This window comes from Phodopus roborovskii, unplaced genomic scaffold (assembly GCF_943737965.1).
Source record: "Phodopus roborovskii unplaced genomic scaffold, PHOROB, whole genome shotgun sequence".
Classification (NCBI taxonomy): domain Eukaryota; kingdom Metazoa; phylum Chordata; class Mammalia; order Rodentia; family Cricetidae; genus Phodopus; species Phodopus roborovskii.
In genome coordinates, this window is record NW_026126427.1 from 50,947 (window position 1) to 68,917 (window position 17,971).

The window sequence follows — 17,971 nt, forward strand, 5'->3', positions numbered from 1 at the left end:
TGGTTGACCCACAATATGTTACAAACTTACACTAAAAGAATAATAGCTGGGTCCCAAGAATATTTCATTTAAATAACACAAAAAAGTCTATATTAATTATTTTCATCCATCATTAGCACCACTAGCAGAGTGAAAATAAACTCTGTGGCTTGTGAATGAAGAATAACATTTATTTATTTATTTACTTACTTACTTACTTATTTGGAGAGGAGATGAGAAATTTTCTTTAACAGTCCCAAAACTTGGAAACATTATAGGTTACCAAAATTGGCTCAAATGTTAAAATTCTTGAGCAGTTTTCCCCAACTGGATTTAGATTCGGCACTCAATTCTGATTATGGATGCCTTTCTGGTATCCTCTATGTTCAGGTACTAATATCATTATTACAGACAGGAAATGAGATTTAAATAAGCATGTTTCTTTCATGTGTATTAAACTGACTACAAATAGAAATAATGTCTTCATTAATATTTATTTCTAGCATTATATACAATGTGGTTTTGAGACTTACATGGGCCACCATATAGAGGACCATTATTTTTTTTACAGTATTTTTGATGTTCTGTCCGTGTGAAGTTCATCTTTGTGAAAGAGCTGGCCCGCGTTCATTTCTACCTTTGGTGTGTTGAAGGACAGATGGCTCTTTGGTGAGTGTATTCTTGGACACTCCTTGCTGACATTGGCTTTGCTGATCCATTGTCCTGGGTGCTGAAACTGAGAGGAGGCTTTGGTTTGCTGAAATACTCTGTAACAGGTATTTTCATCTTGTTTTTTCTTATATACAATGGGGTCTCAACCCCTGAAATAGAAAAAGAATGCAAATAAGACTGTAACCGAGAGACTGAATATAGCTTCTGCCTTGTTTTATCAGTAAGTGGTGTGGAATTAAAAGCCAAACAGGCACTAAAAAGTCATAACAGAATCGGTTCGTTTTGACCGTGATCACCTACAATGAGATATTTGTGCTAGCATATATAGTCTGTTTTCTTGCCCTTAGAATTGTTGATGTGTGAGGGTGTTGGGGTAGGGACTGGACCAGTGAAATAAGAATCTGTTATCTTGACAGAGAAAACAAGAGATCAGACATGCATCTTAGAACAATTTAACTGCATCCCTTAGACCTTTCCAAAGCCCACACAGACACTCCCAGCCAGGATCAGGTTTGGAGATGCTGAATGTCTACTGTGGAGAGAAGCAGTGTGATCTGGAGATTGCAGTTTAAAAGTCTGTGCATCTTGGCAAGGCAAATCTATGTGTGGGTCGTTAGTAAGGCTCATGGATGAATAGAACTATCCTGTTCTAACTGTCATCCTAGAGTGAAGCATCTGGTGGGAGAGGCCAGGTGGAAAGGGCCATCCTTGGAGCAAGAGGCAGGGTATGCTTTCCAATCTCAGCTACATTTACTGACTGGTCACAGACGGAGCCACTTTGGGGTTTAGTGAACTCCATGGGAAAGTGACAATGTCTAGGAGAATTCCACGTGATGAACCCCTCATTTCTGGTTAAGGGGAAAGTGGGAAACAAGACTGTGACAGTTGCTCTGTAGTCTCTAATGCAGTTCTTGTTTTAATGCTGGGAGCTACAAGCCACAAAGTGGCTACCGTTGGACTATTCAGGACCAGGTAGGCTTTCTACAATGACTGAGTCTCTCTGGTCTAAACTGCAGGCTGGCCTGGGCTTCTGATTGGTGCACACTGACTTTCAGCTGCCTCATAGGGCACCTGCTTGTGATTGCTTCAGCAGTATTCTGTTCTGCTTGGTTTTCTTCACAGCAAAATCATTTAGGCCCATGACAGTTAAGCTGAGCAGAGTAATCTAGGGAAGTCACTGTGTCTGTGTGGGTCAGCCATCCTTTACCGTGATTGGGTGTGACTGTGTTGCTTCTCAGAGTGTTTGGTCTGACAGTTTTGTCAGATTTATCTTACACAGAATTGAGCAGATACACTTTAGAGAGGAGCAGAAAGCCCCTCCTAACCCTCATGGATTGCCCATTGAAAGCCAAGACCCTTAGCGCCCATACCCCTAAGTAGTCAGTACCTACTGATTTCCTTATACCACCTGAAATCAACACAAACTGTACTTAACCTTGTGATACCGCTTTATTGCCTTCAGATCCTTGACTTGGCATTCTAAATCAATTGGAGAAAGAAAGAGAATTTGAGCAATAGCAACAGACTAGGGCATCAGCAAGCTAATGGCATCTATCTTAAATGTGCTAGCCCATCCTTGACGTAAATTACTTACCAGTGACTACTTACTTTGAGCAAATATCTAGCAGGCCTACCATAAGCCACTCACTGAAGAGGAGGTCAGCTCCTACCAGGTCTTACTTTCTGACTTCACAGAAACTTAACGGTGCAGACAATTAGAATGTATACTTTTTAAAGTGGCTTTTTTTTTTTTTAAATCACATTATTTCTGTGACTTTGCATTTAACCCAACTTTTAATTTTGAAACAACAAAATTTTCTCTCCCAGCCTAACACTCATTCCTTCAACATGTTATACATAAATACACTGTTTTGCTTTTGAGACAGCGTCTTGCTGTATAGTCCAGGATAGCATTAAATTTTAAATTATTTACTTTAAATTTGTAAAACTCCTGCTCCAGTCTCCTTAGTGCTGAGATTACAGATGTTTACCACCACACCCAGCTGTTTTGTTAACATTGCATGGTTTAAGAAATACTGCTTCTATATGCATTATCAAGCTTGCTTGTGAACTCTTGATGAAAAGTGGGCTCAGAGGTGAGCGGCATCGAGCTGTGGACTATCTATCCCCTAATGTTCTTTACTACAGAGGCTGGTAGTCAGAGATGGGTAAGGTCTTTTTGCCTCCAGGCAACCTAAGACAGGTCATGAATGACAGAATGTGTGCTTCCCATGACAGGTAGTGCTGGAAGGTAGAAGAACACTACCTAAGATAGACACAGCTATCTGTCCTGTAGCAGAAGCATGGGTATTACTTAATTATATTAAGAAGGGGAATTTATTGGTGCCCATAAAGATGGCTGCACTCCATCTTGGCACAAGGACAGAGAGTTCAAAAGTAGTCTCAGCAAGTCATAAAACCTAAAAGCCAAAGGTGTGGCTATAGTAGGGTGTTTGGCTGCCTTATTCTAAATAACAACGGAACTGAAGTGCGGCTACTCCTGACCTCAAGGCTAGGGAACGAGAAGTTGAAGCTAAGGTGTGGTTACTGAACCCTTAGAGTAAGGAGGAAGAAAAGTCTGTTTGTTCCGTATACATGATACCATGTTCCCCTTTTGGTTAAGGTATATGAGTGGTGAAAAATAAATTTGTGGCATTTCAGTATTGACTGATCTGCCCTCCTGATTTCAAAGAAGAAAGGAAGAAAGAAAGGAAGGAAGAAGGAAGGAAGGAAAGAATACTGCTTCTAAAACAATTTCCAGATGGCTTAGTGATTATTTTTCTCTCTAAAACTTCCCAGGAATATATCAGTGAAAGTCAGTTGAAGTGATTTATTTTTATCTTCATTGCTTTACATTAAAATTTATATCTGTATAATACTAGCATTTAACAAAATATGAGTAACACTAATAATAGCCTCAGTTTCCTTTATGGTTTGCATGTTTAAACTTTTTTAAAGCACTTGGGACTAGAAAGATGGCTCAATGGTTAAGAAAACTTTGGTTCTCAACACCAAGAGGCTCACAACTTGATGTGACTGTTACAGGGGCATCTGATGTCCTCTCCTGGCCGCTGTGGGTACTGCATGCATTGACCTCATTCATTCTCTCTCGCCTCTGTGGGTAAATAACCTAAAAAACCTTATATTTTCTTAGATCTCTAATTGTCTAGTCTTTGCCATTAGTAGAAAGGGGATTTGCTTCAAAAGAGAAAGGTTATTTATTAGCTAAAGAACACAGCCTCTGCCAAAATGTTCTGAACAGTGGAACCGAGAACAACTTTGCTGTTAATTGTGGAAATGAAAGAAAACACTTACATATGTGCAGTCACTCACTATAGAGTTGAGACTTGAAGAGGAAACAAGGGAAGTGTGACGTCTTTATGTACAGGGGAGCCCTGGACGGCCCCCATATTTAATCACCTGGGCGGCTGATGCCCCTCTGTAGCTCTGGTCAGCACTTTGGATTTTGCAGGTGAAGTTTGCATCGATTTGGCTGTGGTGGGTGTTCCAGCTAAGGATGGCTTCTTGGGCTTTGCCGCTGGTTCTGCTGGGGTAGTTCTTCTGTGACGAGTCAACATGTTAATCTCAGCTAGTTCAGAATGAACCAAAGCCGACACCCACTCCTTTTCTGATTTGGGGGAAGAAAAGGTTGGGAACATGAAAGTTACTACTGTCATATTGACGGGAAGTGCAGCTTTGTCCCTGTTTCAGTTAGTAACGGGTTTCATTCTGGCAATGCATACATTTATGGCATTTCAATTTGTTCTTGTTCACCCCCCTTTCTCTCCCATCTCTCCGGCCTACCTTCTGCTGCCCGCTGTGCACTATGCACTGATGCACTTGTGTCCACCCCCCCACAAATATACACATATATATACATTTACAAAAGAAGATCTTATTACTTGGGTAATTTATTAAATGTCACAATCTTTTACCTCTCCCCCCCCCTTAGAAAATTGCCCCCAAGCACTTTGCAATTATAGAGTAGTCTTGAACTCTGTTACAAGGTACTAGTTTTCCAAAGTGCTCCCCATTGCCCATTAGAGAGTGCTCTCCAGAGCAATGTTGCCTGACCATCAGCATCACCTGGGATCATGTTACAAAAGCAGATTCTTGGGGCCCGTGTGGGTTGTTTTGAATCAGTTTGATGATCAGCTAGTTTGAGGACAGCTGCTGAGTGCTGTATGGATTGCCCTGCAATGGTATTATTGGTATTTTCATGACACATACCAGGCACAGCCCAAGAGATACCAGGCATTAGCTAAGATTAAATCATCATAGCTATTGGGAGTCTGAAACATGGAAGGCCATGCTGCTACTGTCCACACCAAAGGAAAGAAGCAAGTATATGTTCAGATTCCACGGCAGGCCAGAGGATGTGTTCATGGAGACCCTTGGGGTAAGAAGCAAGGAGATGCAGAAACCAGCCTTAGCTGAGAGCATGTTTCCTACTTCTGGAGTGAGTTCAGTGTGAGATGCACTACACTGATTATCTGAAGGCCAGCTCCCATGCAGGCAGGAATGAATACAGCCTTACAGGGGACTCTGGTAAGCAACTCTAGGCAAATAATTTTGCAGTATTTGTTTGAAAACCCCAGGGAGGAAGCTTCAGTTTGGCACATTCATCGTGTCTGACAATAACCGAGTCCAGTGCCTGCAAATACTCATTTCCATCTCACCTTTGGTACTTGCGTGAAGCAGCCACTGCAGGACTTCTGCCAGCGAATCGGTGTGTAAAATGTCACAGAGCTTTGCCAGGATCTGACGGGGGACACATAGTGAGGCAGTAAATGGCACCGGGCTCATAAGGTTTCCTTGCCTTTCTTTAGAAACGTCACTCTGGGTACATGATGCTTGGGTCGGTTGGGATCTACTTTGAGAGCTACATTTCAAACAGTGCAAAGGGGGATCAATGAAAACATCAGCAGTTCAAGCGATGCTTGTTGTTTGTCATGCTGTGCCTGTTGAGTCTTAACATCTGTTAGGAGCAACTTACTTCAGGAGATGGACCCCTCGTGCAGGCTTCCTAGGGCTGAGAGAGGAATCTGCTAGTCACACAAGCGGCCCACCTGGCTGCTGCTCTCCTCAGTGTGGCTAAGAAGGACTTCACTGAGACAGTGAGGCAGGGACCTAAATCCCTTCAGTCAGTGAGAATCCATACTTGAGTTGTGGGAGGGGATTGTGTGTGTGTGTGTGTACTCATGTGCATGTGTGCGTATGCGTGTGTGAGTGTATGCGTGTGTGCGCGCACATGCACGCTTGTGTGTGTGTGTGTGTGTGTGTGTGTTTTCCTTTCCCCAAAGCCTTTCCTTCTGGCACTGTCCTTCCTTCCTTTTGAAGGACCACTGTAAGATGAGAGCTTTTGTCCTTTAAGCACTTCACGGGCAGTGTCCTACTGCCTTGGATGTGCAGGTTTCTACTAAGAAATCAGCAGCCTTAGTAGCAAGGTGTGTGATGTGCCTTCTTTCTGTGGTTTCCAGCAGCCGGGTGTCGACGCTGAGGAGCAATTTACCCTGAGTTTATCTTTCTACATTTTAAGTTTCTGTCCACTTTAGAAAATGTTAACTGCTATCTCTCCCCATAATTTCTATGTTCTAATCTTTACTGCTTCTGAGACCCCAGTTCTACAACATTAGAATACTCATTATATTCTCATAGGTCAATAGGCTTGTTTATATTTTTATATCTACTTTAGGTAGTTGTTATTGGTATGGATTTAAATTTGTTAATATTTATGTATATGGGTGTGTGTGTATGTATGTATGTATGTATGTATGTATGTATGTATGTATGTATGTATGTATGCAAGCATGCAGGCACATATGTGGAAGCCGGAGGTTGACATTGGATGTTTCCCTCAGTCACTGTCCCCAGCTGTAGGATTAGAGTAATCCATTCTTCAGGTGTGAGATTTTCGGGTCTCATCTGAACTGCTGGTGTATTAAGCAACTCTCTGCACTCTGCTGTGTGTGAGTGACAGCCAGCAGCTCCCGAGACTTGTTCTTTCATTCACTCTTTGCTCCTGGACCTCTGCAGCTTGCTCTGTGCATGCAAGGGTTAGCATTGCACCAAAGACTCGGTGGGGCCCTTTGCTTGTTCTCGACACAGATTTGTCTTCTTCAGCTTCTTACTTTACAGCCGCCTCAGCATCCTCAAACTAAACCGTCTTCCCTGTAGTGAAGCCCACTGCACTGTGGGCGTCACTTCTCTGTACCAGGGTTAGGAATGTGCCCTAGGAGAAACCTGAGCTGAACGTAGTAATCATCCAGTTTCACAGTCATAAAGCTGTATAGCCTGTTGCCAAATACCTAAAAATAGCTTACCCATATATTCATAAATCCTAAGTTTATCTATCATATTATCATCTGTTATCTATTAGTGTCACACACCTGTGACATTGCTGCTCACTGTTCCCCCCCGTGTGCATGTGTGTGTGTGTGCGTGCATGCGTGTGTGTGTGTGTGTGTGTGTGTGTGTGTGTGTGTACATGTACCCACCTGCTATTCCAAGCTATTTATTTAATACCCCGCCTCTTACTTTTATCTCCTGATTCAGATAGTTTGGTATGCACACAGTGTTTTCATTCTCATCAGGCTTGATGCTCATCACTTCTGAGGCCTGGGGAGCCAGCAGCAGAGCACATCCTTGGAGGCACTGGCATGTTTTTGTCTTTCAATGCATCCTAAATCAAAGATATAGTATGATTGGCATGCATTTTTGCACTTGTAATTTCTATATAAATTAAATGTAAAATTAATGAGAAGCATGTACCTTTGCTTACATTTTTATTAAACCGTGTGTGTGTGTGTGTGTGTGTGTGTGTGTGTTTGAGAGTTTGCATGTGCATGAGCATAGAATGGTACATGTGTTGTCCCAAGCCAACTTTCAGAATTCAGTTTGTGCCTTATATGTGAGTCCTGGGTGTCTACCACAGGTCATCAGGCTTGGCAGCAAGTACCTTTACACATAGACCCATTTCATAGGTCAGAGAAACATTCATCTTTAATAAGAGAACCATACAAGCAAAACCAATATTAATACTTTTAACAAGTTAAAAGTGTCCTTTAAACTCTACCAAACATTTGGAGACAAAGCAGATAGTGACATATTATTGACTTTGGTTGAAATCATTTAAAGCCCTAGATGAAACTCAAGATAACAATTTGGATGCTGAATGTGAATTGGTCCTGTGTGTTGTTGTTCCAGGTAGCAATAACTTCTACCACATGAGCTTTGCGTTACATTGGGAAGATTTCCCTTTACCACCAGGAAGGCAGTTAGAAGATTCATGTTTGGCTGCAAAGAGGCTTCATTGTGAGAGCTGTGCTTCCTTGCTCTGCTAAAAGCTGGGGATTTGGAATCAGGAACTAATATTCTTCTCTTTCTTAGCTGAATAGGAAATAGAAAGGCCTGTGGTGGGATGGGCGGAAGGTACAGTCTGCAGTTCAATCAGTGTCAACAACAACAACAACAACAAAAGAGTATGGAGACCTTGTGGCCAAAGAGCTACAGGAGCCTTGGATCTCCGCGCCTGTTCCCGGGAAGACTGTCTAGCCAGCCCCAGCTGTCAGCTTGACCCACACACCAAGCTAATGAGGAAATGAGCCCACCTGGGCGGGACCAGAGTGATAGAAGAGCATCTAACTGTTGGCAGTGGTGACAGTGAAGCTGATCGTATGCAGACTCAATCCTTGTGAACACTTCTCATGCATACACTAACTGTTTTGCTTCAACTCCTCTCACCGAACACAACTGAAACACCTGATTGGCATTTTAAAAGATAAATAGAAGAAGCAGAATGCACAGGACAACAAGGAATTAACAAGACAAAAGCAACGGGGAAGTAAGAAACAGAAGTGTAGCTATTTTTGTCTTGAGATCATTGTATGATGATGGCAAATAAGAACTTTTCCTTTTAACTACCTGGAACTGTCTGAAAGACAGATCTCAAAGCTTTTAGTCATAGTGTTTCGTCACAGCAATGATAACCCTAACTATGATATACATCAAGGATGAAAAAGCATAAAGTGCCAATGTTAGGGGCCAGAAGACAATTATGCAGATGTAAAATCATAAAAAAGTATTTTTTAAACAAATGTGTCAGTAAATCTTAAAAGTAAAATGAAATAGATAAATTCCTTGGGAAAAAAAAAATACAAGCTGCCCAAGCTCACTAAAGAAGAAACAAACAACATATAAAGCAATTCTCTATGGGAAAAAAAAAAAAGTTCAATTCTTAGTTTAAAACTTTTAACTGGAGGAAACTTCAAGTCTAGATGACTTTTAATTCTGTATAAAATCCTCTAGACTACTAGAGTTCCCAACATATTATATCGTGCCCACATTGTCCTGAAAACAAACCTGAAAAAGATATTATAAGAAAATGTTTTGTAATGCTATTTAAGTATGTAATATAAATATAACAACAAAATTGCATATATTATACTTACTATATTAATAAACACTATCATTATAGCATAATTAATGTATTACTAAAGTTTCACATAAACCAATACATACAAATATTAAACAATATTTTATAAAATGTAGTGGTGAAAAGAATAACATACTTTACTAAGTAGAATCTTAGAATGCAAGGATGGTTTAATACTGGAAAATGAACCTGTGTTATTCACTGTATAATAACCTGAAAAAATAGGGTCATCTCAAATGCAGAAAAATTGCTTGGCAAAGTTCATCCTCCATGCCTGATAAAGCACTGGAAAGAGAAGGAAGCTGCCTCGGTCCTGTATGGGCATCTGAACAGAGAGAACCAACCCTGTACTTCAAGCTGAAAGTCTGGATGCTCCCTCTTATGAGCATCAAGTACAAGCCAAGGCTGCCAGCTCTCCTGTTTGTAGTTAACACTGCACCAGAGGTTTGGCCTTCACAGGAAACCACAGCAGACATGGGCAGTGTGCAAATTTGAAAACATAATAGAAAAATTAGAAATGTAAGCCTTACCAAAAATAACTTTTTTTTTTTGGAAGGCAGGGGAAGGAACCTTGAAACAAAAAAGGCAAGGTTCAGATTTAAATTAAACATCTGCAAAACACATGTGGCAAAGGCTTTATATATGCTGTGTAGAAAGCTTTTGCATCACAATTACAAAAACAACTTCAGAGACAGGCAAGCGATCTGAACAAACACATCCCATAAAAGGTCACATAGATGACAGGGAAGAAGAGGAAAGTGGTCATCTTCATCAGGGGTGAGAAAAAAGTCAACACTAAAACCACACAAGGAACACACCACCAGGCCCCTGGGTTAGTTAGCCTCGTTTGTTTGAAGACGGCAGTCATACTTCAGCCTCCTTTGTGCTAGGATGGCAAACTGCAGCCGCATACACTTCACTTCGATCAGCTCTAAACTAAAACCAATCGTTGCCATTTCGGAAAAGGAAAGCGGAAAACAACTTGGCCGTTCTTCTAAAATGTCGACACAAAAGCACTGCACGCGTCAGTTTTTGTGCGTGCAGGGTTGCCTGGGAGGGAAGCAAGCGTGGAAACACACGAAGACTTGTGTGTGAGTGTGCGTCCTAGCTCTGTGAAAAGGCCGATCCAGATGCTCTTCACCAGAGGCCTGGGTTCACAACTGTGAGAAGAGCAGGAAACAGGGGTGGATCTTAGATAACTCTGTTCTGCTAAGTGAAAGCAGACTTTGAAAGAGAACCCTGCATGGGGCCTCGTTTGGGTAAAAGTTAAAAGTCTTTGTCCTTGGGAGGGCGGGGCTCCCGAGGAAACCCAGGGGAGCTGGGAGACCGGTGCTTTGGTATCGCTTCACCAGGGGATGCAGATGTACTTGTCAAGATCCATCAGATTGTGCACTGGGGATATAGATGTCTTACATCATAAAGCTACACTTTAATAAAGCTGTAGAAATATTGTGAAAGAGACTTCTCAGAAGGATTGCAAGACAGAGCAAGTGTTAAAGAGCCAGCTGTAGGAAGAGGAGTCTTGAAGTCACTCAGCCAGCTGTAGGCAGCTGTTTGTTTACCTTCTTAATCACTAAGGGATTGTCTCGGGAAGTCTTGAAGCAGTTGTTGGTATTTCTAAATGGCTCTGAAAGAAATTGGGGGAATATATTTAAATTAAAGAAATTTCAATACATGTTTTATGTATTAGTTGCTGAAATAAACTAGTCTATTTGAACTTAAGGTCAGCTGAGGCCTATGTGTGCATATGTGGAAACCTGTGACAGAAAACCAGTATAATAACATTATTCAAGTGCATGTATGCTTCTTAAAATTATTGGTTCTATTCCCAGCATGATAGAATGAAGACATATTGCAAACTAGCTTTCCTTCCTTCCTTCCTGCCTTCCTTCCTTCCTGTTCCTTCTTTTTCTTCCCTTCTCCCTCTTCCTCCTTGCCCTCCCTCCCCTCCCCCTCCCTCCCTCAGTCCTTCCTTCCTCCACTCCTCCCCCTTCTCCAATCTCAGTCTCAGGCTGGCCTGTGATCCCCCTGACTCAGCTTCCCAAGTAAGTAGGACTGGGAGTCTCTTCCAGCAGTCCTGGCTACTTTGCTTTCTTGATCTAATTAAACTGATTGTAAAAGCAGAATCTTAGTGTATGTTTCTTAGACATGTGTGTCACTTCTGCGTAGTGGACAATTTGTATGTTTTGCTTTGTTTAGAGTCACCCAGGAAGAGGCCCTCACTGAGGAGTTGTCTAAATCAAGTTGGCCTGTGGATGTGTCTGTGAGGGACTGTCTTGGCTGACTTCCTCGGTGTGGAAAGACCCAGTGTGAACGTGGAGGAACCATCCCTTGCTGGGTCACTGAACTCTCATAGTAGAGAAGTCTAGCTGAGCACCAGCTACACTTTCTCTTGGCTCTGGGTGTGATGAGACCAGCTGTCGAAGCTCTTGCTGCCATGATTGCCGCACAGTGATGGACTGTAACCAAGAATTGTGACCCAAAACAAGCCCTTTCTCCCCTAAGCTGCTTTTTTTAAATCAGAGAATCTCCTCACAGCAATAAAATGAAACTAGGACAGGAATTGGTTCCCAGGGAGTGAGGTCATTAGTGTCACAAAACTCTGTTGGGGGCTAGAGAGATGATGGCTCTGTGGACACAGTCCTAGCACACATGTGAGGCACATACATGCCTGCAAGCAAAGCATTCATACATACAAAATAAATCTGAAAACAAATGTTTCAGTAGAGTGTTGCTTTTATACTTTTGGACTACTTTGTTGGAAGGATGCGAAAGCTTTTGATATACTGATGATCTAGAAAGGCAATTGCATGCTGCAAACAGTTTGATGGGTCTATCTAGTGGGATCTTGGAAGACAGTAAGCATCTCTTCATTTACTTAGTCAGATACCAAAGACCAGACACTTCATGTAGGTCACAGGGAAAAATAAGAGTGTGGTGAGCACAGAAGGCAATGCCGTTGGGCACGAACTTAAGGCGGTGAGAGCCCTTCTAGAAAGATGTGCACACATTTCCATCCCCCATGTGCCTACTGGACCCACCTTTTGTCTGTTGCTTCCTATCACGGTTGCCTAGCCACTCCCATCTGATATCTCTTACAATGTTTGATAGTGAGTTTTCTCATTACAAATACCTGCTAGAAGTATGTTAGAGTGGAGAAGATTCATTCCCCGCTCATGTTTGAGGCTAGACAGCCCATCGTTGTGGGGGAAGGACTTGGCAATGAGTGAGATGGCTGCGAGTCAGGAAGCAGGGGGGATGGGTGCCCATGCTTAGCTGGCTTCTTCTTTCCCTGTTTTTGTTCAGTCTGGGACCGCTAGTGTGTTAATTGTGCCACCCACATTCCCTGCTCATCCACCTTCTCCAGAAACGTCTTCCTCAACACATCCAGAGGTGCATCTCCAGGCTATTTTAGATCCAGTGGAGTTGACATTTGAAATCTGTCATCACACGCACTTTTCTACGGATCGGACACTACAGCAAATACATCAAATATTGATAGTGTTTGCTAATAGTGTCTTACTGAATTGTGGTTAGAGGAATGCAAGCTGTCTATAGTGAATAACCTACCTTCCCAGTCACTGCAGTGATTTAAGCAAACTGAGTTCTTTCCAATTATTTGCAAGAGGCCTAAGGACAGATTCCATTTCTCTATAGGGACTCACCAGACTGAGGTCTTGCAGGAACTTTGTTTTGGACAGGTGACAGCTCTGGGGCGGGGCTCTCCAGGGCTGTGGTGGTGGGTGAATTGCTCAATTTGGCTAAAGGTGTCTCATTCCCCTCTAAGAGGCTAAAGGAGCCAGGGCCACACAACATTCTAAGTGGGACCTCATCATCATTCACAGTGCAGATCGGGATGTTGTTCAAACCTGGAAGAATACAGATAGCCATTTACTTGTTGGTTGACCAGCCTGTCTGGAACACACCCATCACATACTGTCTCCTAATGCTCTTAGGCTTCCCACAGTACTTACCATGAGTCTTATTAAATAGTTGTAAACGGATTGTCAGAGCTGTACTAGGGTGTGAGCCTGTGGATGGGGGGTGTTGCCCATTTGTTTAGTGTCTATTGCTAGTACCTACTTCGGTGCCTGACAGAAAGCCAGTGAGCTTTGATGATTGAATGAATGGCTGGATAATGCAACAAAATATAAGGCTTTTATTTGGTTAAATACTTCATACTTTACTAACAGTAACTTTATATATAGGAATGAGGATGTTTGAAGATACTATCAGATGCTATCATTATGCTTTAAACCCTAGAGTAGTGATTGGCCCAGGTACATAGCAAAGAATTGCATAGCAAATTACATATAGGTAACCTTACACACAAATATGTGTATTGAAAGTTCTAATTTCTGTTTTAATTAGGTTTTTAGAAAGAAAGCGTGTGGTATATGTATTGTGCATGTTGGAGGTATGTTCTCATAGGTGAACAGATCTCTCCATTCCTACCTTGTTTACTTATTATTGCTTCACACTTTTCCCATATTCACATACAAATGTGTACACGTGGTAATCTCATACCAGACAGAAATAACAGGGAAGACTTCAGAGTCCATCTGTTCAAGCGTTAGGTAAGAATGACTTTTCAAAGGGGTAAAGCAACAAATACAACAGCATGATAGTGGTTTGAATGTCCAGTCAGACATCCATGACCGACAACTTGTCATGAAAGGTGGATTCAATCTAACATTGAAAGAAGACCCATCCTCCAGCCCGGCAAAGGGTTCAGGAATGGAGCTGGGCTCCAGAGAGACCGGTGCCCACTATGGGGAGTTGAGTTTCTGCTGCTGAGAGCCAAAGGCTCTGTCCTCAGGGCTCTCAGTCTTTGATTGATAACCCACCTCAGTTTGATGGGAGAGTGGTTGTTGGTTTGCTTGCTTGCTTTGTGTTCATTTTGTCCAGGGTAATTGTTTCCTTAGTAGATGACTGTCCTTTCACAGTTAGGAAGTTTACAATTACAGAGATGATTAACTAAGAAAAGGCCTACTATTTATCCCAGTTTGCTTTTCTGTGGCTGTAGTAAAACGCCATAACCAGAAAGTTGGGGGAGGAGAGGTTTGTTTGGGTGACACATCCTTGTCACAGTGCATCATGAAGGGGATTTGGAGCAGGAGCTCAAGGAAGGGTCCTGGAGGCAGGAGTCCCTCCCACAGACACGAGTCTCTACTGTTGATACGTATAGCTGCATCGACTATTGATAACCTACAGCTCTGTCTGGGACTTCGCCTTTAGCTGAAGGGTGCTCACATGCACAGCAGAGCACCACCACCCAATGCCTACCTGATGGAAGTCACAATGGCTGAGCCTTCACCTGCAACTGGGAACCCTGTACAAGGCCACCCAGCCCTGCTGTTCCTTGTGGGCCCGGCTGAGGCCTCTGTGACATCCGTGTGGCACTCAGCTTTCTCCCTCTTAATTCTGCTTCCTTCGTTTCTTTTGTAGGTGTCACTGCGCAAGGCATGCCCAAACAGAGCTTCTTGACATAAGCTTCTAGCTTAGTGTCCTCAGAGCCTAATTTAAGAAAACTTCTCCAGAGGAAAACAGAGGGTACTGTGGCAAAATGTCACATGAGCATCTAGATTGAGTGTGTGGGGCCTAGAGCATCTCTCTGAAGCGACTGACATGATGTTTAAACCAGTATCTGGGAGATATCAATTAATGGTGTTTTCTGAATAGAGAAAGTAAGTGTGAAAACCCAGAACTTGCAAAGGGCTTGTTACACCTTTGAGAAACTTGGGCATGCCCATGAGGTGTGTGCATATATGGGTGGATATGTGGAATGAGTCATAAAAGAGAGCAATCACATCACAGGACTAGACAATATTATCATCAATGACTCTGAGGGATCTGAGCAAGATGTTTAAACAACCAAATTTACATTTTAAATATATTTTTTGTGGTAGTTTCATGGAGATTGGTCGGTTGAGGGTAACCAATCATTCTGTTGCTTGTTTTCTTTTTTGCATCATGGCCACCCTGATTATGTTTGTCACATCTGTCAAAATAAGGATAGTGGTAGCATTAGGAAGTACCATTTGCCTGGGGTATTGAGGCAGCCAGAATGCAATAGATTGAAGAATGTCTCAGAGGAAAGGGTGTGAGAATCCTGAGTATACACATCTCCCTTGGCTGTGATTTGATGTATGTTTCATAGCATGATACACAGAACTACCTGCTCAGTAGCCAGTGGCCCCTCTCCTCCCCACATGCTCTGCACTTGGCATGTCTCCCTTCTGCGCCATGCCCTGGCGCTCTGTTCTGTGTTGGCAGCTCTCCCCTCCCCTCCCCTCCCCTCCCCTCCCCTCCCTTCCCTTCCCCTCTCCTCCCCTCCCCTCCTCTCCCCTCCCCTTCCCTCCCTTGTTCATACACTTAACTACAAACAACGCAGTAGTCTTCTTCCCAAGCTCTGCCTGCATGGTCACTCCAAGTCAGGAAGGTGGCTCTAACAGGAATATGAGTCTCAGGGAAGGATTTGAAGGACCTAGTGATGAATCCACCAGTTGAGGTGGCTTTTGTGGGAGGAGGTGTCCCACAGTTACCCCATCTGGACTGAACTGACTGGTTTACTCTATCTAGTGCTAAACATTCTGTTTGTTTTCCATGTACTTTGTAATCTTGAGAAATCCACCTCCTAAAGCACCATCTCTCTCTGGAGCCCAGCTATATGTGGGAAGTGTATGTGCTTTTATTCTTCAGCTGAGAGAATATGCTAGCAATGTCTGGTATCCAAGGGGGTTGCTACAGAAAGATGAGGAAATGGAAAAGGAAGGAGAGGCAGGGAGGGAGGCAGGTAAGGAGGAAGAGAAGAGAGGAGGAAAGGGAGGAGGTAACATATATATATATATTACAAATATATATGACTTGGTCAGTAGGAGAGTGGCTGCCTGTTATGAGCAGGGCCCTGGGCTCTGTAGCCAACATGTATGCCTATATATGTACATAAATACACTTCACTAGGGCTTATGTTCATATCCCGGCATGGGTTTGTGATGGCTATTCTTGTTTTTCAACTTGACTACATCTGGAATTAACTAAAACTCAAAAATGGCTGGGCAGTCCCGTAAGGAATTTATTTTACTTAATTGGCTCATTTGAAGTGGGAAGATCCATGTCTAATCTGGATCTGTGAAGTAAGAAGACATATCTTTAATTCAGGTCTTTTGAGGTGAGAAGACCCACCTCTGATCTGGGCCATGCCTTCCGCTGGAAGCTGTATAAAGGATATGGAAGAAGGAAGCTCTCTCTTTTTGCCTGCTTCTTCCCACCCTTGCTAGCAAGTGCACCCTTCCACTGGCATTAGAGCTTATGCCTTTGGGAGTCTGGCATATACTGAAGGTGAGAAATCCAGTCTCATGAACTGAATAATTACTGGACTCTTGGACCTCCCATTGATAGAGAGCCCTTGTTGGATTAGATGGATCACAGACTGTGAATCATTCTAATAAATCATTGTAATAAATCCTCTTTAGTTAGATGGATAGACAGACAGACAAGTAGATTCTTTAAGTTCTGTTACTCTAGAGGACCCTGGAAAATATAGGTGTGAAGGTAGTAAAGATTTTTTAAATATGTTTAAGCCAATACCACCTTGAGGACCCCGAATGACCTACCTCTGAGTACTTTGGGCCTCTGGTCCCTGTCCCAACACAAGCAATCTATGGGCTAATGTCTGTCAGAGAAGGTACCCACAGATGTCTATTAAGCACCAGGACCTGGCTTCTAGTATCTTAGCACCTGCTTTTACAAGTGGCCAAATACTTTAAAAATTACAGTTGTGCACAGAGGAGAAAACTATCTGACTAGCCGAAGTTCCATCACCTTTGATGTGGCAGACTCTTCTGGGATGAGGCGTGTGCCTGACGAGGAAGCAGTTCTCATTTCTCGTCAACACGTGGCTGCTCTTGGCCTCCGAGTAGAGAGAAGATGTTGGGGATTTGAGGGTCGGGTTCATGGCCTGTCAGTTTCCTTCTTCACAGTTGCTGCAAGAATTTTTGGGATCTGACTTGCTTGCCTTCACTCACAGATGGGCTGAATCCTTGAAATCACAGAATACAGTCATCCTGAGAAGAGATCTTAGACAGCCTATTGTCTATCAAGTATTTTCCATTTTTGCATTAAAAGAGGAAACAAACAAATGAAATGGGACAAAGGGGGCTGATCTGCTGTCAAATCAAACTTTTATAAACTTTATGAACAGAAGTTCCTTTGGGAAAAAAAAATCCAAGTACTTGTGAAAAGGACCCATATTTTTCTTTTTTCTTGTATTCAATTAAGATCACTGTTGTCTTAAGAGCAAATAATTTACATGATAATTTCTTTTAATGAAGTAAATTTACATTGGGCTTTCAATATAATATATCTTTAAAAAAAGCTATACATTAAATTAGCCTTATATAAGGAACTTTCATGTTGTATCTTTACGAAACCTAGATTTTCAGGTTTATATCATCCTCCAAAGAGATGACACCCAAGAGAATAAAAAGATGAGGGAATGACACCAGTCATTTAGCTGGTGAGCTGGGTAGCATTTGCTAAGCTGTTTGCAACATCCAGTGTTATTAAATGTTCTTTCAATCATTAATTAACACCAATTACACACCACAGATCTAGAACTTTAAAGACATTATGGTTTTTGTTTAACTCACAACCAAACTGGGAGGGGGGAGTCTAGAACCTTCTGAGAATAACATACTATTCTTGGAGCTGGAGAGATGGTTCAGAGGTTAAGAACACTAGCAGCTCTTTCAGAGGACCAGGGTTTGACTCCTGGCACCTACATGGTAGCTCAAAACCATCTATCACTCCAGTCCCCGAGGATCAGATGCCCTCTTCAGGACTCTTCAGGGACTGCATGCTCATGGCATACAGACATAAACCCAA

At 42.5% G+C, this 17,971-nt stretch overlaps 1 protein-coding gene across 1 annotated transcript; it reads right to left on the bottom strand.

The window, feature by feature from the left end:
• Positions 1 to 541: 541 nt before the first annotated feature.
• LOC127223140 (uncharacterized protein C4orf17 homolog) lies at positions 542 to 17,042 on the bottom strand. Its single transcript, XM_051185651.1, is given in 9 exon segments — positions 542 to 800; positions 2,087 to 2,130; positions 4,072 to 4,279; positions 5,331 to 5,412; positions 7,189 to 7,269; positions 7,271 to 7,333; positions 10,648 to 10,712; positions 12,751 to 12,954; positions 16,910 to 17,042. Coding segments are annotated over 9 exon segments (1,068 nt in total). The 3' UTR covers positions 542 to 612.
• Positions 17,043 to 17,971: the final 929 nt, after the last annotated feature.